Genomic DNA, 24902 nt, shown 5'->3' on the forward strand with positions numbered 1-24902 from the left:
AGTTTTTGGAGTTCTGTGGTACATGGGGAATTATGTCTGAAGTGAAAGGCCCTTCCTCTGGATGGAGAATACAGGTGCAGTATTTGGCTAATCCAGCAGTGAGATTTTTCTCACTGGATCTGAGAGTCATAAGTTTTTAAAACAGTCAGAAACTGGAATGATACAAATTTTAATTCCTTTCCCTTTCTGCCCTCCTTCCTCGTTTTAATGTATTAAATTAACCCTTGTTTAAAATATTTTAAAGATATTTTAGCTGCTTTTGACTATTCTCATTGACATTCTGACTTTTATGTTGACCATATTCCAATAACATTTTGGACAAACTGGCTGTCAAGAAATGACCGCAGGAAATTAATAGGGACTGACATCTGCAGCCCAGAAAAATTCTGCCGAAGACCTGTCAACATTAAGGAAATTTGCATTTGGATAACTACATCAATGCACTCAAACAATACAAACTCCTATTGTAGATGCATTGCAGCAGAATAAAGCAGGACTTACACTAGTCCCATTTATATAAATACAAATGTAAAGAATGGCCATTCTGGATCAGAAAATGGACCACCTAGCCCAGTAGTCTGTCTTCTGACAGTGGCCAGTGTCAGATGCTTCAGCGGGAAAGAGCAGAGCAGGGCAATGGTTGAGAGATCCTTCCCCTTGTCATCCACTCCTAGCTTCTGTCAGTCAAAGTGTTAGGAACACCCTTAGCATGGATTTGCATCCATGACCATCTTGGCTAATAGCCACTGATGGACCTGTCCTCCATGAACTTTCCTAATTCTGTTTAGAATCCAGTTTGACTTTTGGCCTTTGCAGCATTGTCAAGTTGACTGGGCTTTGTGTGAAGAAGTACTTTCTTGTTTGTTTTAAACCTGCTGCCTATTTATTTCATTGGTTATTATGTTACTTGATTGGGCTCAATAACATTCCTTTAATCACCTCATTTATAATTTTTAGATGTCTGTCATATCTCCCGCCCATAACCCTCCCCCACAAAAATCACAATTTTCTAAGTGAAAAGTTCCAATCTTTTACATCTCGTGGAAGTTGTTTCAAACCCTTAGTTGTGTTTATTGCCCTTTTCTGTATTTTTTAATTATAAAGTATCTTTTTTGCAATGGGATGACTAGAACTGCATGCAGCATTCAAGGTGTTGGCGTACCAGAGAATTGTATGATAGTATTTATATTTTCTATTTTAACATTCATCTCTTAGTTTTTTGACTGCTGCTGCACACTGAGTAGATGTTTTCAGAGAGCAGTTCTTGATCACTGAAAGAGCTCTTTTGTGAGTTGTAATAACTAATTTAGACCCCATCATTTTGCATGTGCAATTGGGATAGGGTTTTTCAGTGTGTTACTTTGTACTTTTCAACACTGAATTTCATCTGCTATTCTGTTGCCCCTGTTTTTGTCAGATACCTTTGTAAGTCATTGCAGTCAGCTTTGTATTTAACTCTTTTGTGTAATTTTGTATCATTTGTAAACTTTCTGATGTCATTGTTTACCCCCTTTTCAGATCACTTACAAATAAATATATTGAATAGCACTGGTCCCAGTAGAGATCTTTGTAGGACCTTGATATTTACCTCTCTCCACTGTGAAAACTGGCCATTTATTCCTATCCCCTTTTTCCTACCTTTTAATCAGTTGTGGATTCACAAGGGGACCTACTTTCTTACCCCACGACATATGTTTTCATGGTGAGCAGCACTGGGTGCAAATCCTGCTTTGTTCCTGGGAAGAGTGTTTATATTGGTGACTTGCACCAATTCAGTACATGGATGCAGTTACATCAGTGTGAGTTTTTGAGAGAGGCTGTTGAATCCAATAATCCATCTACCTCGCCTCTTAAGAGTGAGTTTGTGAATGGGAAATAAATGAGTAACTAATAAAGTTTTTTACCTGCTCAAATCATGGTTGAATGGTACAGTACCTAAAATCAAGCCACCTTGAAATATCTGAATAATTTGTGAGTGACCAGGTTTATTTGCTATAGCTCTTGATCACCATTTTGGATTTTGTATCGGAAAAAAATTCTGGCAAAGTGGGGTATTGCTGAGGAACATTAATCCATGAAGATTTTGACCTTTTAACTGTTACTTCTGATTTTTGAATTGTAGGTGCTCTACAAAAAAAAAAAGCACTAAAAACAAAAGAAAAAATCAAACTTCTTTTACTGTTGGCTTTTTGAATGTTTTTTCAAAAAGTCGAAATAGCCATTAATGAACTGAATTTGTAACTGAAATGCCAGATGTTCTATGGTGACAGTGAAAAGTTAGATGGTCATCAAATATAGTTGGACATTAGCCACTAAAATGTCAATTGAATAACTGCAACGAAGGGTCCTGTGGCACCTTATAGACTAACAGAAAAGTTTTGAGCATGAGCTTTCATGAGCACAGACTCACTTCATCAGATGCTGGTCTGGAAAATCTGCAGGGCCAGGTATAAATAAGCCAGAGCAAGGGTGGGGATAACAAGGTTAGCTCAGTCAGCAAGGGTGAGGCTTACTACCAGCAGTTGATCTGCAGGTGTGAACACCAAGGGAGGGGAAGCTGCTTTTGTATTTAGCCAGCCATTCACAGTCTTTGTTTAAGCCTGAGCTGAGGGCGTTGAATTTGCAGATGAATTGTAGCTCAGAAATTTCTCTTTGGAGTCTGGTCTTGAAATTTTTTTGCTGTAGGATAGCTACTTTTAAGTCTGCTACTTTGTGGCCTGGGAGATTGAAGTGCTCTCCTACCGGTTTTTGTATATTGCCACTTCTGATATCTGATTTGTGTGCGTTTATTCTTTTACGTAGAGACTGTCCAGTTTGTCCGATGTATATAGCAGAGGGGCATTGTTGGCACATGATGGCATAAATTATATTGGTAGATGTGCAGCTGAATGAACCCATGATGGTGTGGCTGATCTGGTTAGGTCCTGTAATGGTGTTGCTGGTATAGATAGAGCTGGCAACGAGGTTTGTTGCATGGATGGGTCCCTGAGTTAGAGTGACTGTGGTGCGGTGTATAGTTGCTGGTTAGGATTTATAATGTAAACAAAGACTGTGAATGGCTCATGCTCAAAACCTTTCTGTTAGTCTATAAGGTGCCACAGGACCCTTCGTTGCTGTTACAGATCCAGACTAACACAACTACCCCTCCGATAAATGAATAACTGTGTTCTTTCTAGTTGGCAATTCAGACTGTAACAGCAAGCAACCATTACTGAAAAACAAAACATGCGGCTGGAGGGTTGTGAGGAGAAATTTCCTTAATTCACCCACAGCCCATGAATCAACTGGTAGTACTATTCACACGTTGTCCACCATGTAAATAAAAGTTAAACCTGACCCAACTGGCCACTGACCTTTTTAAGTTTGAATGGCCAATGGCCTAGTTACTGTAACAGGCTAATTTGCATAGGAATATGAGACATCTCTTTCCAGTTTTTTCCAAGCATCAGGAAAAAACATGAATTGGAATTTTTTTTCCTCAGGGGAAAATGGGGAAGTTGGCTTCCTGGGATAATTGTAATAATCACACATATCTTATTGACAAACATTTTTGACTGGGAACTTGCTGTCAGTAAACCTGGCTGTTAACTATTGGCTGTCAAAACCAACAGCTCTTTCAAGCAGTGTAGGTTCATGAGGGTATGTCTGTACTTACCGCATGTTCGATATACTGCAGTTGATCCTCTGGAGTTCAATTTGGCCGTGTCTGTGAAGACACGGCCAAATTGATCTCTCTGCGCTTGGCCAGGCCGCAGACTGGGGCTTGGAGAGGATTGAGCCCAGGCCCATCAGGTGCATAGTCCCAGGATGCCCCATGTTGGTCTTGTACTTTATGGCACGCACTGGAATTGGCCATCAACAGCAATAAAGGATTCTGCAGGGAGGAAATAAAACAATTCTCTTCTTTCTCTGCATGACCTCAAAATAGGTCCACCACAAAACCGTAAGGTTAAGAACATGAGTATAATGCTTTTTGTTGAATGAGGTTTAAGCCATTGGTCTATAGCAGACGTGGACAATAAGACAGTGGTAATTCCCCAGCATTTGTCCCTACTATATTTACCTGTACCATGAATTGCCATTCCTAGCTAATGGGAGGTACAGGAATTGGAGCAGACCAAGACATCACTTCCCACAGCTTTCATTGGCCAGGAACAGCAATCTTCAGCCAGTGAGAGCTGCAAGCACCATACCTGAGGAGGCAGAGATAAATATAGCAGCAGCAGCAACCTTTCATGGGCTAACTCTGGCTAACCAGACCAGGCCCATAGGCTGGTATTTGCCTACCTCTGGTTTGTAGCATTTATACATTGCCAGACTCTTATTTTATCTGTTGATGGTTCGATTATAAATGAAAACCAGACCACTGTGGTAATGTAGTCTGACTTCCTATGTACCACAGGCCACAAGACTTTCCTGCATTAATTCCTCTTCTCAATTTTAAAATAAACAGGTTGAATTCCTTAAATCTCTCATTAAAAAACATGTTTTCCAATCTACATAAGAATTTAACAGGTGAAACCCTGGATCCGTTAAAGTCGATGACAAAACTCATATTGACTTCAATGGCAACAGGATTACCATAATATGCATGTAAAATGATGATCAGATGTAAGGAATGCATACATTTCTAAATCTAGTGACCAATTCCTGTAGTGTATTTTTGCATCCTAATGGCACTATTTTTTGAATGCCGCTTAACACTTAACCCTGTTCCATCTTTGCAGAATTGCTCAAAAGCAGTGCTGTGTCTCTTACTTGAAAGAAAATAGCTGTGTTGCTGGCATGATTGCAGCCAAGGAAGGAGATTTGTGTGGATCTGATGAAAGCGATACCTGCGGTGCATCTTTATATAAGGCAAGACCCCTTGGTACTTTTGCAAGTCCTTTTCTGATGCAGATTTATTTAGTTTTGTGCATGTTTAAAGATGTTTCATATTTGTGTCACAGAGTTTAGTTATTTATAAAGTTGCCTGTAAATCACACTTAGCTAAATATTTTGGCAGTTTGCTTTCAGAGTTCAATAATTCCTTACAGGCACAGCCCTGAGTTGTTGAAGTTTTTAATGAGGGTAATTTGTATGGTTTCTCTCTCATTGTTAAGATTAACCATGCTGCTTTATTATTGCCCTCTCAATTTGGAAGAGGTTGATTTCAGTTTTTATATCTGAAGTGTAGTAGATTTTAGGAAATGATGAAGAAAAGCTTAATCAAAGGTATAATTGGAAAGACCCATTACAGGACAATTTATCATCTTACACGCATTATTGAATAGCAGTTTATTTTACCAGCTAAACAAAATATTTGACAAAAAGTACATATTTGGATTACTGTAGAGACTTTTCCTCTTAAATAAAGGCCACTAAGTGATGGTTTGAGGAATTAAGTTAAAGATGCTCAAGCAATTTACACTGGCTAAGGATCTGGCCATTTCTACATTATACATGTTTCTCCAGTTTGGGTGTGAAGTGAAGGTTTCAGAATTCTTTAAACCAGTGCTTTTTTGCACCGGTACTCAGTACCAGAACCTCAGCAGCCCCAGCCAGGGGATTGAGTGGGAGTGAGGGGTGGGGAGCCAGCTTAGTATCAGCTCTTCTGCCTTAAACACTGTTCAGAATTTACATGTGTGTTTGTACGCTCAAGTGTAATGTGGTGTTAGATATGCAGGTTTATCCTTTCTAGGGGATGATTCAATCTTCAGAATAATATTGATTTAGAGCCAAACTCTGTCCTCAGAATCACGTAGAGAAATTCATGAAAGTTTCAGAACTCCATTTTGTGGGCAGATTTTGTCCTTTACTTTCTTCAGATATAAGGGAGATGGGCTACTCTCAGATCTTCTTGTGGGTGTCATATATGCATCACAGAATAACTAGTGCTGTATTGTTAACTTCTGCCAGCATGTTTATATCAGTCAGAAGTGGGATCCCTAACCAAAGTAGTCGTGCCAGCAAAAGCCCCTAGTGTAGAGGCAATTACACAGCAAAGCTGTGCAGCTTTTTCTGGAATAGATGTTTTGCTTATGATGGGGTGGAAGTTCACTTTACCAGTACAAAGTGCACAGGGAAGCTTTGCCAGTATAGTACTTCTATGCCAGTGGAGCACCTCTAGTTTAGAGGGTGATGGAGAGGAGAATTTTGTTAATTTTTTGTATCTTAGGTGTAGAAAACTTGCAATCTTCAGAATTTAGAGACAGACTATCCATGCTATGTGGACTTTAATGTGATGCTCTGTAATGGTCTTGGCCAGCGGAGTGCGGCCCCTCAGGGCGGCACAGGCCTCCATACCTTATTCCAGTCTGGGTATGGCCAACCCTGGGGCCGACAGCTGTCTCCCCAGAATCTTGTCCCCTTTAACGGGGCTACCAGCAAGCAGTGTATGCACCCAGGCCCTAGCTCAGGGCAGGGCCGCAAGCAAGCAGCCAGTGAGCCCGGCCCTTGTTCAGGGGAGGACAGCAAGCAAATAGCCACCAAAGCAGTGTGGGTGGGAGAGGCGAGGGGCTGCCTCTCCAGGGGTGGGGTCAGGGGGCACAGGCCCTTCCACTTCACTGTGTCCTAGCCCGGGGCCCGAGCAACAGCTCTCACTGTGAGCTGGGTAGTGTGGATCCAGGCCACAACACACTACCATGGGCTCAGATGGAGACTTCCCAGGCCACTTCCTACCTCCACCTCCACTGGTGTTTGGTCCCATTGGAGTGCTCAGCAAGCTCAGGAAGGAAGATGTCCTCTAGATAAGTAGCAGCTGGCAGGTCCAGCCAGTTGGGCCTCTCCACATCATTTGGGTACTGGATAGGGAACATGACTGTGGGATCTGGCAGGTCTGAGGTCTTGGCATTGTGGGTGGCAGGCAGGACTCCAGGCTTGTGCCTGTCTGGGTCCTTGGGGTAGCTGGCCACAGGCAGGCTCTCCAGCTCCAGCAAAGCCTCAGGGCATGGGGTTCACTGCTGACCAGAAGGCCCCAGTAAGTCAGGAAAGTCTGGTTGCCTGGCTAACACTAGGCGTGGCTGTGGCCCTCTGGGTTTGTCAGGAGGCTATCCAGTGCCTCTCACCAGCCTGGCAGTCTGGCCTGGGTCCTCTGGCTCTGGTTCCCAGGAGTCTGGCCAGAGGCCTCAGCCCCGCTTGGAGGCCAGCCTTTTAATGAGCCTGGAGCCCCGCCCTCGGTAGTTCCAACCGTAGGTGCTGCTTTCTGGGGTGCAGGGCACAGGTGTTCTGGGCCCACCCACCAAGGTCTCTGAGAGGCCTTCTCAGCTCCTGAGTCGGGGGAGGCCACTGCACCTCACTACATGCACCCATTCATATTAAGCAATTTTAAATGCAAATACTTTGTTTTTCTATTCTGTCTGCACAGTTCCTAGGATGTAAGGACTATAACCAGCACGAAAAAAACACTAGTAATAAAAGAAGCACATAATGCCATTTGAAAATTAAGAAATTTCAATATTATTGTAATCAAATACTTTTCCTTTCATTAGCAGCATAAAAATATTGCTAATGAGGAAATTCTATAGTTGTATCTGTTTTTTCCTGTTATGGCCATTGCTTTTTAAGTGTTTGAAAGCCTTTTCTACTCTCCCGCGAGCATCAATCTAAGTTTTATGAAACTTCAGCTGTGTAAATAACATAGCTGGAGTCAGCGTACTTAGGTCTGTTTATGTAGTGTCTTCACAGTGGTATGTCAACAGCTAACACTCTCCTGTCCACTCCTCTTACTCTTCTTGTTCTGGGAGGGGTACCAGAGTTGGTGGGAGAGCCTTGGCAGTCAGTTGATTGCATCTATGCTAGATGCAATCGGTTGACAACTGATGGATTGATTGCTGCCTTTCTGAGCCAATCTGAAGTGAAGACACACTCTGAACATTGGACCATTATAGGGGATATAAAAATGATGAGGTCTCTTTCTAAGTCTTACAATCTAATCAATTGACTGACATTTTGAGACACTACGGCTGTGTCTACACTAGCCAAAAACTTCGAAATACCCATGCAAATGGCCATTTTGAAGTTTACTAATGAAGCGCTGAAATACATATTCAGTGCCTCATTAGCATGCAGGCGGCTGCGGCACTTCGAAATTGACGCGGCTCGCCACCACGCAGCTCATCCAGACGGGGCTCCTTTTCGAATGGACCCCGGCTACTTCAAAGTCCCCTTATTCCTATGAGCAGATGGGAATAAGGGAACTTCGAAGTTCATTTCCATCTGCTCATAGGAATAAGGGGACTTTGAAGTAGCCGGGGTCCATTCGAAAAGGAGCCCCATACAGATGAGCCGCGTGGTGGTGAGCTGCGTCAATTTCGAAGTGCCGCGGCTGCCCGCATGCTAACGAGGCGCTGAATACGTATTTCAGCACTTCATTAGTAAACTTCAAAATGGCCATTGCATGGCCATTTTGAAGTTTTTGGCTAGTGTAGACATAGCCTACATCTCCAGAGAGGAGTAGAACATGAAGCAACCAGTAGAGTTGCCTGATTTTTTTTTTTGAAGAAATAGTTACTTGCCAACAAATGGTCTTTTTATTGAGCCAAATTATTAGCAGATTCATGTCAATATTGCCAAATAGTTTTGACTAAACAAATTTTAAAAAATGAACATCTTTTTGGCCTGATTCAAAAATTTTCATTTTGATTTTGGCAGTTATTAAAAAAAAGCCAACAAGGACAAGACTCACTAAACAGCTCTGGGGGAGAGGAAGCTTCAGAGGTAGGGAACTCACCTGGGATGTGGAAGGCCCCAACTGATGAAGAGAAGGAACATAAACTTTGGGTCTCCCTTAATCTAGGTGCATACTGTAACTACTTAGCAGTAGAGTCATTTTCACTTGGTCTCACTGGCCCAAAAACTATTCGTTATTATTCATAATGGCCATTCAAAGATGTTGTTAATAATGTTTTTAAAAAAACAAAACATAGAACGTGTCTAACAAAATGAAAATCCATTTTAGGTGAAAAGTTATTTTTCTTGGGAAAAGATATTTTGATAACTTCAAACAGCTGTAGTACCATAAGAGCATAAGAGTGGCCATACTGTGTTGGACAAAAGGTCCATCTAGCCCACTATCTTGTCCTCCCACAGTGGCCAGTGCCAGGTGCCACAGAGGGAATAAACAGAACAGATAATCAAGTGATCCATCCCCTAGCACCCATTCCTGGCTTCTGTCAAACAGACTGAGGACTTCATTCCTATCCATCCTAGCTAATAGCCACGGCTATCCTTCATGAGTTTATCTACTTCTTTTTTGAAGCCTGTGATAGTGTTAGCCTTCACAACATCCTCAGGCAAATTGTTGTACAGGTTGACTGTGCCTTGTGTAAAGAAATGCTTCTGTTTTTTTTTTTTTTGTTTCAAACCTACTGCCTATTAGTTTCATTTGGTGAACTCTAATTCTTGTGTTATGAGAAGGAGTAAATAACACTTCCTTATTTACTTTCTCTACACCAGTTATGATTTTATAGACCTCTATCATATCATCACTTCGTTATCTCCTTTCCAAGTGAAAAGTCCCAATCTTTTTAATCTCTAGTCTTACAGTAGCTGTTAAACACCCCTAATCATTTTTAACCTTTTCTGAACCTTTTCCAATTCCAATATATCTTTTTTGAGAAGGAGACCACATCTACATGGTTTCAAGATGTGAGCATACCATGGATTTATATAAAGGAAATATAATATTTTCTCTCATCTTATGTACCCTTTCTTAATGATCCCCAATATTCTGTTAGATCTTTTGACTGGCATTGCACATTGAGTGGAAGTCTTCAGACAACTATCCACAGTGCCTCAGAAATCTATTTCTTGAACGTGTAGTTGGGATTGTGTTTTCCAGTATGCATTACTTTGCATTTATCAACATTTATTTTCATATGCCATTTTGTTGCCCAATCACTTGATTTTGTGAGACCACTTTGTATCTTTTCACAGTCTTTTCACAGTTTGCATGGAATTTAACTATCCTGTGTAGTTTTTTATCATGTTCAAATATGGCCACCTCATTGTTTACATCTTTATCCAGATAATTTCTGAATATGTTGACCAGTACTGGTCCCAATCCAGATCGAAGGGAGACGCCAATATTTGCCTCTCTCCTTTCTGAAAAATCACCATTTATTCCTACCCTTTGTTTCCTATATTTTAATCAGTTACCATTCTATGAAAGGACCTTCCTTCTAATCCCCTGAGAGCTTACTTCACTTAAAAACCCTTCGTGAGGGACCTTTTTAAAGGCTTTCTAGAAATCTAAGTACACTACATCCACTGGATCCCCTTGTCCATGTGCTTGTTGGCCGCCTCAAAGGATTCTAGTAGATTAGTCAGACATGATTTCCTTTATAAAAGATATGTTGACTCTTCCTCAACAAATTTTATTAATCTATGCATTTGACAATTCTATTCTTTGTTATTGTTTCAACCTGTTTGCCTAGTACTTAAATCAGGCTTTCTGGCCTGCAACTGCTAGGGTCGCCTCTGGCATCACCTTAGCTATCCGGTAGGCCGATTTTAAATGTTAGGTAGCAAACCATAGTAAGTAACTCTGCAATTTTCACATTTGATCTCCTTTAGAACTCTTGCATGAACAACATCTGGCCTTAGTTTACCAATTTGTTTCAAACCCTCCTCTAATAGTGCAATCTGTGAGAGTTCCTCAGCTTCGTCACCGAAAGAAAATGGCTCAGGCTTGGAAATCTCTCTCACAGCCTCAGCTGTGAAGCCCAATGAAAACAATTCATTAGTTTCTTAGCAATAGCCTTATCATATTTGAGTGATCCTTTTGCATCTTGATCATGAAGTGATCCTACAAGTTCTTTATCAGAATTCCTAGTTCAAGTGTATCTAAAAATATTTTGCTACTACTTTTTGAATCTTTGCCTAGCTGTTCTTTATTTTTTTTTCTTGGCCTTCCTTTTTATAATTGTACACTAGCCAAGGGTAGGTCAGCAATGGTAGGAGGAGGGCCTGCAATTATGCATTTTTGCACATTTTTTATGTAGGCACCAGACTTCACTTTAGAAAATGTGGCCCAGTACATTGTCTTGGGTTTTTCTCGCTGAATGTTAAGTGTGCAGATTTACGCAATATATGATTGTCTGTTATATTTTTGAAGCTCTTACAAATAGGTCACATGTAAACCACAGAAGGGCATGTGGCACGCTAAAGCAAAGGCTAAGAAGATTGGACAGTAGAGTTAGCAAGAAGGGGGATCAGTTTTGTGATCTGATGGTCAGGTATGGAATATGTAGGATCCTTGGAACATTCTGCAGATGCAGAAAAAACTGAGTTCCATGTAGTGTGTGCTTGCAAGTCTTTTGGCAGAAGCCCTGAGAGCCAAAATTCTCTGTTAGAGCCCTGTCAATAAGGTGACCTGCATTGGTGAAGAATCAACATTTGACAGGGATGGTATGTGAGGGGACATAGCATGACACTGGGAGGAAACCAGCCTTTGATAGGGGACTGGTTTTGCTGTGACCAGCTCTGGAAGAGAGAGCTCATTTCAATTTTCACCCCTTTTCTGTTCCTGGAATTTTGTGCAGATGTTGTCAGCTGAAGCCAGTTTAAATGTGGCTTCTATTTCATGCAAATGATTACTGTCTGCTGGTGGACTGGACTAAAAGAACTGGTCTCTGTTCGCATGAGCAGTCTCAGTGGGATTTTAGAGGTATAGATGAGAGCTGGATACACTGACTCTCATCAGACATCTAAAGGGAGAAACGTGAGTGTTGTCAAGCATTTTATAATGATTCACGACAGTTGCAGACATCTAAATAAATTAATTAAGGTGTTGGGTCAGCTATTTAATAGGGCATCTTAATTTATGTATGATCTCCCTATGGTCTGTGTAGTAGGGTGAGTCAGTGCCTCCACTTCTTTGCTTGCTTAGCTGCTAATTATGCCTAAACATGTATGATGCTCAGAAAGGCCTCTTAAACATGTACAGGATTCTGCATTTGTCTAATGCACTTTTATGGCCTGATTGTGGAAATTGCTTATAGCCCTGCATCAAAGACCACAAGGAAGAATCCATTCATCCCACTGCAAGGAAGAGTCCAGGAGAGATGTGCCCCAGGGAGGAGTGAGTCCTCCCCCATCTCTCCAATGTGTAGGGAAAGTGCTTTGTCTGTGTTAGGAAAAAGAGAAGGAAAGGGAGGATGTGTGCAACTCTTAGCAATGCCTTTGCTTCCTAGCTCCCTCTCTGCAGGCATTAGTTGTATGGACTCATGTTCAAGGGGGTCAGGAAATACCAAAGCCAGAGTTCATTTGTTGGACAATGGATGCCTGAAGGGAGGAGTCTCTGTTCGCCTGGGCAAAGGGACTGCTGCTATTCCTGGTGCTCATGCAGAATGCCAAAGCAGGACGGCTCTCTATTTTCCTACTGTAGACTGATGTAAAAGCTGGGGCCTGGTAGGTGCAGAGCTCAGGGAATGGTAGTAAAGCTAAGGGAGTTGCAACACCCAGATGTAACAATCATCATCTCCTGCAATAAATTAACAATCCTATGGGGGCAGAAAAAGTTGAGTACATTAGTAGTGCCAGTCTAACCTCATCTCCAACTAGCCCTTGGCTATTTTAGCTCTTACGATGAGCTTGCTAACACTTATGTAAGATTGGTGTGTGGTATTCATTGCAAAAACCAGAACTATTAATTATGTGATCACAATAAATTCACATAATTTGGATGTTTGTGGAATGGTATTATCCTTAGTGATCGAAGGCTAAAGTAACGCAATGTGCAGATTCCAGTGTGTGTTTAGTCACTTTTCTTCCTCAGTATTCCGATAGCCCCAGGAGGGAAGGACTTGCTCTTTCATTTATTGTTGCTAATGCAGTTTTTTTTCAAAATTTCAGACAGACAGAAACTGGGGAATTGTGATTGCTTCTTAAGGGTCTACGTGTTCAATGGACATGGCTTCCAAAGAACCTAGAGCTGTTCCACATCTAGTTTGTGATATATCAGTGTATATCCAGAACAGTGACCTAGCTTATACAACAGTTCTGAGCAACTATTCCTACAGCATTTGCCACCTGCTTCCCTGTGAATGGAAACTGAAGTCAATTTTGCAGGTAGAGTTTAACACCTAGCCAACTGGTATTGCTCTCTTAGAACTGGACAGGCCAAAACAAACAGGTGTAAGGCTCCCATTTCTGTAGCTGGCTAAATCCTAATAATTGATTCCAGCATCCTTGCTCCTGAGGGAAGTTCAGATCAACCACAGTTCTGGGGTTGCGGCTGACCTCTATTATCTATAACACAGAACACAAAAAAGGTAGTTTGCTAATTGTCTCCTTCCTTTACAGCAATGTTGTGACTGCTGCACTCTGGGACTGAGAGTAAAAAATGAGGGGCAAACCTGTGAGTCCAACCCAAATCTCGGCTATCCCTGCAACCATGTGGTGCTGTCCTGCTGTGAAGGAGAAGATCATCTTTTTCCTCCAGAAATAAAAAGGCATCCTGAACCATTACCAACAGTGACACCTGAGAGAAGTAGGTTCCCTGCTTTTAATTACAGGCAGTTGCCTGTATGAGAGGTTTCTCCATTCCAGGCTATTAAAGAGTAACACTGGTTTCACTTTTAGTCAAAAATAAAGTGCTTCTTTTGGACTAGAGATGTACTGAGTTGAGTGAGAAAATCTGCCCACCTGTCTCTTGCTATGTTATTAACCAGGAGATTATACAGTGCAGCCTCCTAAACTGTCCAGAATGGTCACCCACAATGCTTTCTTTGTGTGCAAGAACTATCTACTAATCCTTAGGGCTTGTCTACACAAGAAATTTAACCTTGAGTGATGTATGGTATGAATTTAAAGCAGTGCTCATGATGTGCTACTTTTGAGGAGGAAAGGTCAGTATGGTGAACTCATCTTTTGTGTGAAATTTGGCTAGATATGGGCACATTTGGATAAAAAAAGGGTCCCTTCCAAGTGAAGAGCACTTCAAATCTAAACTGTAAAGAAAAATGATTGCGTGTGGGCAGGGTGTAAATATGGAAATAGCCATCCCCTACATTGGAACTGGTGAAAAAATAACAAACCTTTGTTCACACGTAAGTTCCAGCAAATGAAGACTATGAATTGGTCCTATAAGCATTCAGGCCTCACTGCTGTGGTGCTACCTGCTGGTCACACCAGGAATTAGCTCAGGTCAGCCTCAGAGCACCCTCTCCGGCCGTGTCTTGCCCCTCCCCCATTACGTGTCTTTGTCTCTGTCATTTACATCAGGCCCCGCATCCCTCCCAGTACTGTCCTGCAGCAGCACCCACACTCTGAGGTGCTCCTCTCCTAGGGAAACCCAGTCACCCCATAGCCACCACTCGCCTTAGTGACTCACTGCTGTTTGTTACATAGCCCCCCTCAGGAGCTAACTGCAGTCTGAACTGGCCACTTCATCACCAGCAAGGGCAGTTGGACTTGCTACCGATTCCTGCTCTGACTGCTCCTCTGCCGCCTTAGTACCTACCTGGACCCCTGTCACTGGACTTCATCCTGGGTTTATTCAGGCCCAAGCTCCCTTGTCTCCCCTGCCTCTCCTCAGCACTGCTGTCTTCAAGGTAACCTGTGCTTGCCAGAGGCAAGGTCCCTCTCACCACAGACCTCAAGCAAGCTTGAACTCCTCCCATACAGCCATCTTTTTTATACAGCCCTGCTGGGCTCTGATTGGCTGTCTCAATCCCTCTCCCATTGGATCCCAGCCTCAGCTGGGTTATTTTAACCCTTCCATTCCAGTGCTGGCAATTGTGCCATTGTATGCCCCTGCCTAACAATTAGCCCATTTCTTTTAAAAGCTGGCACTCTGTTGTGGTTCTTCACAGGAAGAGGATGAAACTTTGGTCTGTATCCAAAGCTGACAAAAATTCCCCTGTTACTAGTAAACCCCTCCCCCCACTTCAGCATCTCAGAATCATGTGATGTCAACTTCTGTCAGTGCTTGTGTAGAAAAGAATGGACAAAACTTGTCACATCTAGCTAGAAGGGGGAAAACCTCTATTTGTTTGAGGCCTGTCTGCTGTAACCAGTACAGTTCTAAACAGTCACATGTTGCTTGTCATGCTACAATAACATTCATAGAGTGAAAAAAAATCTCTGATTTTTACTATGGTGTCCTTCAGTTACCCTGGCAGAGATCACTGTGGAGCTGAGGAGAGGGAGAAAGGAGCTTTCCCTTCCCAGCCCTGTGCTTTAGCGCTCTTATCCCTAAAGATTTGGTGAGGGGAAACTACTATCAGGGCAAGGTCCCCAGAGCTGATGTGGCTGTTGTACCTGTCCTGTCCTGCCAAGCAGTGGATAGCATCTGTGTTCCCAGTTCAGCACAGGACTTAAATATTTAAGCATGGGACTATAAGGATGTGTGTAAGTCCTGCTGATGTTACTGGAATTTGAGACTGATGAAAGTTAGTAACATGCTGAAGTGCTGCCCTGAATAGGGATGGTTTGCTGAACTGGGGGCCTTGAGCTACACATTTCATAGAGGTTAGATGGAGTACTCATGAGCATGCTGCCCGAGCATTCCTAGACCTGTTACATCTACAGATGTACTTTGTAGGCATGATGCTTCCATCCTTAGTCCACTCCAGCTCTGTCTCTTCTCCCTCTCCCTTCAGATCTTAATTTGGGCCTGCAAATTGAACAGAAGAATTATCATATTTACTTTAATGCTGCATAAATTACTCTTTTAATTACATGAAACAATTAATGTGGCATTCAGTTTTGCTGACATTTAATTAACTTTTACATAACGGGAAGCACAGTAATGTATTTTAGTGGAGCCAGATTAACCAAGTACTTGATAAAGAAACAGACCGCTTGAAAGGAAACTTTTTTTCTAAGGACTAAGCCAAAACTCATACAAAAATACTGCAGACCCCCATGTGAGGGAGTAGGGTAAGTGCCTGGCAGTGCAGGGGCTTACCAAGGCCTTTTGGGCCAATTAGCCCCTCTGTGTTTCACCTGCAGCTTATGCCTGGCTCAGTTAGGGGCTGACCAGCCAAGAGGCAGGAGCTGGTTCTGCTGTCTGCAGGATCAGAGCCAGAGCTGTCTGTTGGATTAGCTGCAGGTGGATGCAAGCCTCCAAACCTTCCCCTAAGCAAAGGGAGAGAACCTGAAAGAAAACCCCATTGAAGACAGGGAAAGTGGACTCTTAGGGCCATGCCCCAAACTGAAGGTACAGACTCTGGCAAGCGGCCAGTAGTCCTATATCCCAGGCTCCCAGTTAACACTGGACCTGCTTGCTAAGCCACCCCACTGTCCGGGGGACCTAGCCGCACCTCTTAAATCCTTAGTACCGTTGTACTCTACACCTATCAGACAGACAGGCACAACAAGTGGAAGTTGTTGAAAGAAAACGTCTGATAGATAAATATGTTACCTGTGTAATAAATTAAAATATCTTCCAGAAACAGCGTGCTTATAAATCATTTCACTTTAAAGGGACGCACATGTTAAAATAGTAGTTTTAAGATGTTGGCATTTTCTGTTCAAACTATCAAAGGATTTCAGAAAATTCTATTTTGTTCCTGCATCTTAGTAGGACCTTTTTAAAAAACTCTGGCTCGGCACGTGACTCTTTGCTCTTGCCGTTTGCTCTCAGGCACTTGATCCATCAAAGTGGTTTATGAGCAAGAAAAAGTAGGGAATAGGAAAAAGAGAGCCCTGGTTGGTCACCTGCTGCAGGTACACTGAGCTTATCAGACGCAAGCACGTATTTTCCTCTTTGACTGGCTTGAAGCATCCCTGTATTAGCAAAATATGGAAATAGTCATAGTGTTAAACTTTGTAGACTGAAGGTTGAAAAAAACTGAGGAGGAGATTGCTGTTAGCTTTTTTGTTGCTAATCATTCAATGCAAACACTGCTGCTGCTTATGACAAATAACCACCCATGACAGCTTTTATTTAGAATAAAGCACTTTCAATGAGTTGGCATTAAGTGATTCTAAAACAAGGTTCTAGGAGCAAAACAAGGTTTGTTTCATATTCAGTACTGTTTCTTAGTACTGAAATGATATAGAGCACAATATTAAATATCTGAGCACACATGTCTCTAGATTTTCTGAATTTTATTTTTGCTGAACCACAGAATAAGTTTGTGAAACATTTGTAATCTGGAGAAGCACATAACAGCAGCTGCAGGTTTGCAAAGACCTTGACCGTGATCTCTCTTACTGGTAGCATATAGGAGCTTTCCAGCAATGTAGAGAGAGAGTTGTGGACAAATCAAGCAATATAATCAAGGCACAGGACATATCTTGAGGACTTGATAAGTGGCTACAGGAGGGAAACTGGGGAGCTGGAGAGGAGATGACCCAAAAATGCAACTGAAGACCGTTAATTAATAGGTTCACAGGCACCTATTAATCCTGAAGAAATACCCTGCTCTAGGTTCAACATACTATTGTAACATGATTTTTTTTTAAATTGTGTGCATTATTTTCAATTTGTACTATACATACAGGCCATGTATACAGAATTAATGACCTGAATAGAAGCTGCTCTGACTACTCTAATCAACTCTCGTTGTTACTTTTAAGAAACAATCAGTATATATATGGATAAAAGATTATGAAGAACTTAAAAAAAAATTGAAGACAATAGTGGATAAAAACCCAGTGAGATAAAGGGAGAGACACTGACTGAGGGAAATTTGACTGAAAGGTAGAGGCTTCAGGACTGGTCTGCCTTACCTACCCCAGTGCTGTGAGCTCACCTAGAACTGACAAGGAAAGGGCCACAAGAGATGCTGGGAGTGGGGCCAATATAAAGCACCTGCTCTGGAGGCGTATCAATAACTTTATCCAAGATGAAATGATAATAAACAGTGATAACCAGCATGGTCCAATGGGTAGCACTGTACTGGGACTCAAGAGTCTTGAATTCTTTCTACTTTTCCCAGTGACCTTCTGGTTTTGCTTGAGCAAGTCACTTGATTTCTCTCAGCTTCTGATTCCCTTCCTATCTTTTGTCTAGATTGTCTCTTGAAATTGTAAGCTTCTAGTGCAAGGGAGTGGCTGTCACTGTGCTTCTGGACAGCACCTGGACAGTCTCCAGTCTCAGCTGGACCTGTAATCACTACTGTCTTACAAATAATATAGAGAACCTTGCACACAGAGGGAAGGTGCGTGGTGAATGGCCACTTTAAAGAACTGCATCCTCAAAGCTTACCCAGACAGTCATTTATTTTAAGCACCTTCTTTTTAGGACCAAGATTTTTTCCCTTGAATGGCTGCTTAAGGTGGGTTACACTGGTTCCTCCCCCCATCCCCACCCTCATGTACCACCTAGTATACTGTATTATATAGCAACGATGACAATACATGAAGTGTTCTCTGGGTTCTTTTCTGGCTTAATGACACTGGAATGTTCATAGTTTCAGAGATTGAGGATCACAATGAAGCCTTGTCCATCAGTAATGAAGCTGAGCTGTCTAATAGCCTACCTGGAGATGATCTGGATGAGTGCCTTGTGTATCCTGGAGAGCTCTGTCAGCACCTGTGCATCAACACAGTGGGTTCTTACAAATGTTCATGTTTCCCAAGATTTACTCTACAAGACGATGGGCTCAGCTGTAACCCAGGTGAGAAACATGGTCGGGAAACTGATAAAGAAGAGTCATCCCATACAAGACTAGTAATTTCCCCACTTTGCTATCACAATACAAAAGCAGAAAAGTTTAGAATATGGGCGAGAGAGGAAACTCCTTAAAAATGTACCTTCTGAAATTTGCATACATTACAGAAAAAATGACAAATAGAACCATAAATGCAGTTGGGTGGCATTTTCAAGAGATCTTAAAGAAGAAAAGCATCTTTAGGCTCCTCTGAAAAAAGTGAAAAATTTGTAATGAATTGCATTTGCAGCATCATGTGTCACTTCAGGTATTTTCTATATCATGGGTAGTTTTTCCAGTTAAAATTAATTTTTAATCAGGTCCAATACATTTTATTGCTTTCTGAACTCGCTATTTCTGTGAAGTCATTTACTTCTTTCTAGTGATCTAAACTATGAAGTTACCAAAAGTAGTGGAAGACTTGCAAAGAAAGCCTATTGTGTGGTAATATTTTGGATGCCTGAAATTCTCCAATGGCAGGATTTCAAGCTGGCTAATCAGAAAAGTTAAAACTTGAGGTTAAATACAAGTGCTTTTAATTTATTCATTATTATTTAATGAGCAAAAGAAATGTTGCCATTCAATTTTTGCCAGACCTTTAGACTCTGAGTACTGTCAGCCAAATTCCATAAAATGAGTTCTTATATCATTCTTCTTACCATGATTTGGAGAATGTTACATCAATGAGGGATTTGACTATACTCTTGCTCCAGCTGCTCAGGATCTTGTATTTACATTAAATTCTGTGGAAGAAGCCTGATCCAGAAGTGATGGTGAAAACAAGTCTGCACTTCAGCCTTGCAAAATGTCGTTCACCATCTCACCTCCATCAAATATACATGTTTGTTTATCTGATCCTGCCACCTACACCAGCGGAAGCATAGTGGTGAAATAATAGATTTTATGTCTGGTTGTAAATTTTCATGGCAGTTTTGCAAGACTGCTGAAATGTAAAGCCACATCAGATAAACGCTGCTATATGCAGAATTAGACCTGGGTTCTACTTTTGGGTTTAATTTGGATTTTTTTAGAATATCTTGGGCCTGTAAATGTAGATTAGAAAACTTTGGGCAATGAACTTTCCAGAAGTGGTATGTACACGTCACAAGGGTGTTTATGCTGAACTGACCACCCACCACTATTTGGTCAGTTGCCCGGGTAGCTGAAGTAATCAAGAATTTTTCTGCCACTTTGGCATGAAAATGACCAATGAAACCTTGTGAAAGTGCCATTCTTGTCATCCAGATAGACCATCTCAAGCACCGAGCTACACCGATCCAGGTGGGGTTCAATCAACAAAGATGTACTTCCCTTTGGGATTTCACTTGATGATGAATTCGTATAAGTATTTTGGTGATCACTACTTCTGGTCAGTCTGCCAGTGAAGAAAGAACAACATCATTGATGCTTCCAACCCTGGCTGAAGCCCATGGGTATATTAGGAAATGTGAGAAGCGTTGAGCATCCACAATTCTAAGTGAAGTTCGTCAGATCAAACCTTTGTGAATATAAATGAGATGCAGCGGGGGCAATAGTTGATTGAACTTTTGCTAATGTACTCGAAATAGCTTCATGTGGAGCCTTCAGGGAATGAGGATGGTTCTTTATCTTATACAGTAATTAGTTTGCCCATATCTGTTCAAGAACAGTAACTCATTTAATATGTAAACCACATCTTTGCCAGATCTTCCCCCCACCCCCCAAGTGCTTCTATTTTTAAGTCCTTCTTTAAAACGTATGTGATCAAATACAGTGTCTATTTAACTTTTAGTTTTCTTCTGAGCAAATAAAACTGCCTTATGAAATGTGGGAAGTGGCCTACCATTTTCCAGACATTATTATTTCCTCATCAGTGACTTCCTAGAATTAGAAAGAAGGCTTAACATAGCTTTCAGTCTCTAACAGGAGTTCTTATTCCTATTCCCCCTGTTTAATATTTCCTCTGAGGAGATGTGTAGTAAACCCATCATGTTTAATATGTCTCCTCAGTTCCCCAGTAAATAGCCTGGACTCTCAGGAAAGGGTGACCACTCTGAACTGTCTGCAGAACTCTGAGGTTTTTTTCTTTAATTTACATTTTCCCATTCATATTTTGAGGAAAAAGAGAAAAATTTTCTGTTTCTGTAGAGGATTAGTCAGTGACAAGCCTTTTACTTTTCTTAGCTTGGTTGGCTTACTCTCATGGCAGGAAATTTAACTGTATAAGTTGCAGCTGTATCTCCTGTCTCATTTTTTGAGATTGGGAAATCTAATCAAGCTATTCCTTGTGAAGTTGTCCTGCCTTTTCCTCATGCTTCTTCCTCTCTGATGTCCTGTGATTTTTACTGAAAACCCCCATGCAGTAATCCCAGTCAGTCATCTTTCATTGCCAGGCACCCTGTGGGTTAAACTGTGCCTCAGATGTGAGTGTGCCAGAACCAAGACTTGTTCAGCTTAGACACAAACAGATGGCACACACAAATGAGATTGCTCCTGTTGGTACAACAGAGTAGAGCACTAATTTAGATTAGCTGTAATTCCTTTAAAGTTGTGTTTAGAAACTTTAGTAAGATGCTAGATGTTCACCACCAAAACTCCTACTTGCCTCTTTGGATGTTAATCTCTTGCATATCATGCCTACAAACATGGACCTCTTATTTTCACTTACGTTTTAGTTGAATGTACAATATATTTTGAAGATCATGTACAAGCACTTTACCCTAGGAATTAAGACATGGGCATTGGCTTTACAGCAGAGCAGCAGTCTAACACTTAAATAATAAATTATTATGTGATAAATTAGATTTTGACACCTGCAAGAAAAAATAATGTGCTGGAGGAAATGTACAGCAGGCTACCCTGTATGCTGATCCTGGAGCATGTCTTTTTATGCATACCACCCATCTGCGTGTGCAAATGCCATGTGGGCAATTCCTTGTACAAAATATGTTTTAAAGATCACAAGTACCAATTCAGTGTCTTCATAAATTTTGCAGGTGCACTTATAGAGCTCATCTGAAAATATTACACAAAGTAATATAGCTGAACGAAGGGTCTGACTTGGAATCTTTGCTTCTGGCAATTGAGGGATGTGATGTAATATCATTCATATCTACATTTGTTTCGTATATGTTCACAGACACTGATGATGGACAAAACGCCAGGTTAGGAGCCGAAGCCACCATTGCTCCGGAAGCCTCTAATATTCAGCCTTCCACTATTCAGACTTTACCAGTAGAGTCAAATAAATGTAAAGGTATGTCTGACAGACAAGCTGGAGACATGACATTAACGAGCCTGGAATGAAATTCCAAAGCTTATCATAGAATCCCAGAATCCTGGGGCTGGAAGGGACCACAGGAGGTCATCTAGTTCAGCCCCCTGCCTCAAGCAGGATCAACCCCAACTAAATCATCCCAGCTATGACTATGTCAAGCCGGGACTTAAAAACCTCTAGTGATGGAGATTCTACCACTTGTCTCAGTAATGCATTCCAGTGCTTCACCACCCAGCTTCTTTGGCTGATTTCATTCCAGTGCACATCCATAAATAAGCTGTGTCTGGTACTAGCCTGAGGAGTTTAGAGAATTGTCAGGGAGAATGTGCTGAGGCAATCTGAGGCTAGACCAAAGGTGGTCAATAATTTTTGATATGGGGAAGGGCAGACTCTCCAAGAATTTGAGAAGTGGTTGAGGATTGCACTGTTCTTTGATATTACTGGAAGTGTGGGGTCTGGGGTGGAGGCTGGATGCAGAAGGGAGGCTGGGGTAAGGGATTGGGGTGCAGGAGGGGTTGTGGGATCTGAGATGGAATTAGATGAAAGAGGTCATTGTGACCGAGGGGTAAGGGACTGGGGTACACCAGGGTTCCAAGGTCCAGAAGTGGGTTGTGACTTGGGGCAGGGGAAGAGAGGATTCTCACCTGGAGGTAGTGTGGGAGCGGGGTTCTGTGCCTGGGACGGGGTTGTGACTTGAGGCAAGGATGCAGAAGGTTGGGTTGTGAGCTGGGGAAGGGGACTGGGTCTCAGGTCCTGGGAGGGGCTATGGATGCAGGAGAGGATTCTGACTTGGAGGAGGAGGTGCAGCATCTGGGAGAGGGTTGTAGCATAGGGCAGGCGTGCAGATGGGGGTGCAGGTATTTGGGCTATAAGAGGGGTAGAGAATTGGGATGCAAGGCCTGGGAGCGGTTTGTGTCCTGGAGAGGGGTGCAGGGTCTGGGACGGGGAACGGGTGCAGAGGGTTTGGGTTATGTGGGTTAAGGGTGCAGGAAGCAGGGCAGAGTGTTGATGGGAAGAGAAGGGCTGGAGTGCCAGGGTAGGTTCTGTCGGGGAGGCACTTACCTGGGCATCTCCCATCCAGCAGCCCAGCAGGTTCCTTAGCCAGGGTCCCTGCTGTCCATGCCACTGCACATGTTCTGAGCAGCTGCAGGGGCCATGTGTACTGTCCTGAACTGAATGCTGCAAGCCTAGCCAGTGCAGGTGGGGGTGTGGGTATATCACATGCTGCCTGGCCTGCAAACAGGCAACTCCTATTGGCCAGGAAGTGGTCCATATTTTACCTGGCCCTGGCTTAGAATCTAATTTTAAGGGTTTTGCACACTTGCTATTTTGATTAGTTTGAGCACATTAATTTATCTAACTCAGGTAGGAGCCACACAGGTATTTTTGAGTATAAGAGAAGATGATAAGTAAGGATGCAGGTGACCAGATGAGGTTGTTCATTTACACATTCTCTATCATGCTTCCGTAGCTGGGATTGTACTTGGGTGAACAAAACTCTTACAGTGATGTTTTTTGTTGAATTTTAAAACATTTTAAACTTTGCTTTTCTAGATAATGGCCCCTGTAAGCACATCTGTAATACTGTGGGAGGAAGTGCGGTGTGCTCTTGTTTAAGTGGGTATGCTCTCTTGGCTGATGCAGTTTCCTGTGAAGGTAAGTAGGTTTTAAGGTGTTTCCACTAAGCTAAGACTAAAAATATAGTATAGGGTTCCCATTAGCCATGGGAGTCTCATGGGCATGACCCTAAGGGACTCTTACTTTTGGTATTGCTATCTACCGTCAGTACTAGAGAGTTAGCATGACTGGACTTAAGACCAGATGGCACTAGAGAGACTAAAAGTGTTTCAGAACTTCAGAAATATGACTCACAGCAACCATCAGGTCATTTGAACAACTGCCCAGGTAGCCATTTCCACCGTGGTGCTTAGAGATGTATCCTCTAACTGTGTGCATGGGAGAGTAGTTAAGATGGGTCTGACCATACCCATCATTAAACAAAAGGCCTTATTACTATCCCTTTTCCACTAAACGTAAAACGGTTTGGAGGGACTGTCTGCTTCACCTATCTCTTGGGTTTTCACTGCTCTGTTTGGGGGCATGGGGCCTGTACACACTTTGCATGACATTGGAGGGGGCCTCCAAGCAATATCAGTTGGGACCTGGGCCATGGGATCAACAACAGCACAAATGGCCCTGGCATTCTGCAGTATGGTTGTGAAATGGCAGAGGGTTCCATTGCAGCCTGTGAGCTAGTGTGGGAACCAAAAGGATCTGCTGCAAATCTGCCTCCTCTCTACAGGTGGAGGAGGGAACCTCTTTCTATGGCAGGGCTATTTTCACTGTGCCAAGTTATACGATAGAAAAGGCATTTATAAATGACTGAAGTGGGTTTTAGAGACACAAGAGCTAATACTTTTTATTGGACCAATCTCCGCTGGTGAGAGACAAGTCTTTGCAGTGGAGTGGCCCATTAATGCCTCTGCAGTTATGGAACAATGCGACGGGAAGAGTGAGTACCAGATCATTGTAATAACCCATAAATCCAGTGTCTGTGTCCAGTCCAGGATTTTTAAGGTTTGTCTACACTAGCACTTCTGTCAGTAAAACTTTTGATTGGTCAGGAGTGTGGAAATAATACTTCAAGACTGGCATAAGTGTGCCATGGTTGCTCAGGTTTCCATTGAGGATAAGGACCGATGGGTTAGACTGCAATGATTGTTTTATGGAATGTGTTTTTGTCTTTGATTGCCTTCCGGTGTGAGTTTGTGTCTGCATTGTTGGGACATTCACTGCACTGAATGAAGAACATGCCATCAGGGGGTTATTTCGCTATGATAACTGGTTCTGTTGGGGTACGTGGGTTGTCTGTTACATGGTATGATCTGCTTTTCTGTCAGTGTGTCATTATTTGCTAAAGCTGATTATAAATTTAAGGTACATGCTCACAGTTTCCAACTACCATTCTATGCCAGAACCCATATGGGGTATCATCAAACAACTGAAATAGTCTGTAGTCCTCTATCCCCCTCGTTTGTCCGATCACTGCAGAGATGATAGCA

The 24902-nt window shown here is 42.3% G+C and overlaps 1 protein-coding gene across 1 annotated transcript in view; it reads left to right on the forward strand.

Annotated features, from left to right (window-relative positions):
• Positions 1–24902, forward strand: part of FBLN2 (fibulin 2) — a 172779-nt gene that overhangs the window by 110590 nt on the left and 37287 nt on the right. The window contains 5 exon segments of the mRNA XM_075005311.1: positions 4728–4857; positions 13285–13471; positions 18345–18551; positions 21703–21819; positions 23395–23496. Of these exon segments, the coding sequence (XP_074861412.1) occupies positions 4728–4857; positions 13285–13471; positions 18345–18551; positions 21703–21819; positions 23395–23496 (743 nt within the window).

The sequence above is a fragment of the Carettochelys insculpta genome, chromosome 11, assembly GCF_033958435.1.
Source record: "Carettochelys insculpta isolate YL-2023 chromosome 11, ASM3395843v1, whole genome shotgun sequence".
Lineage (NCBI taxonomy): Eukaryota > Metazoa > Chordata > Testudines > Carettochelyidae > Carettochelys > Carettochelys insculpta.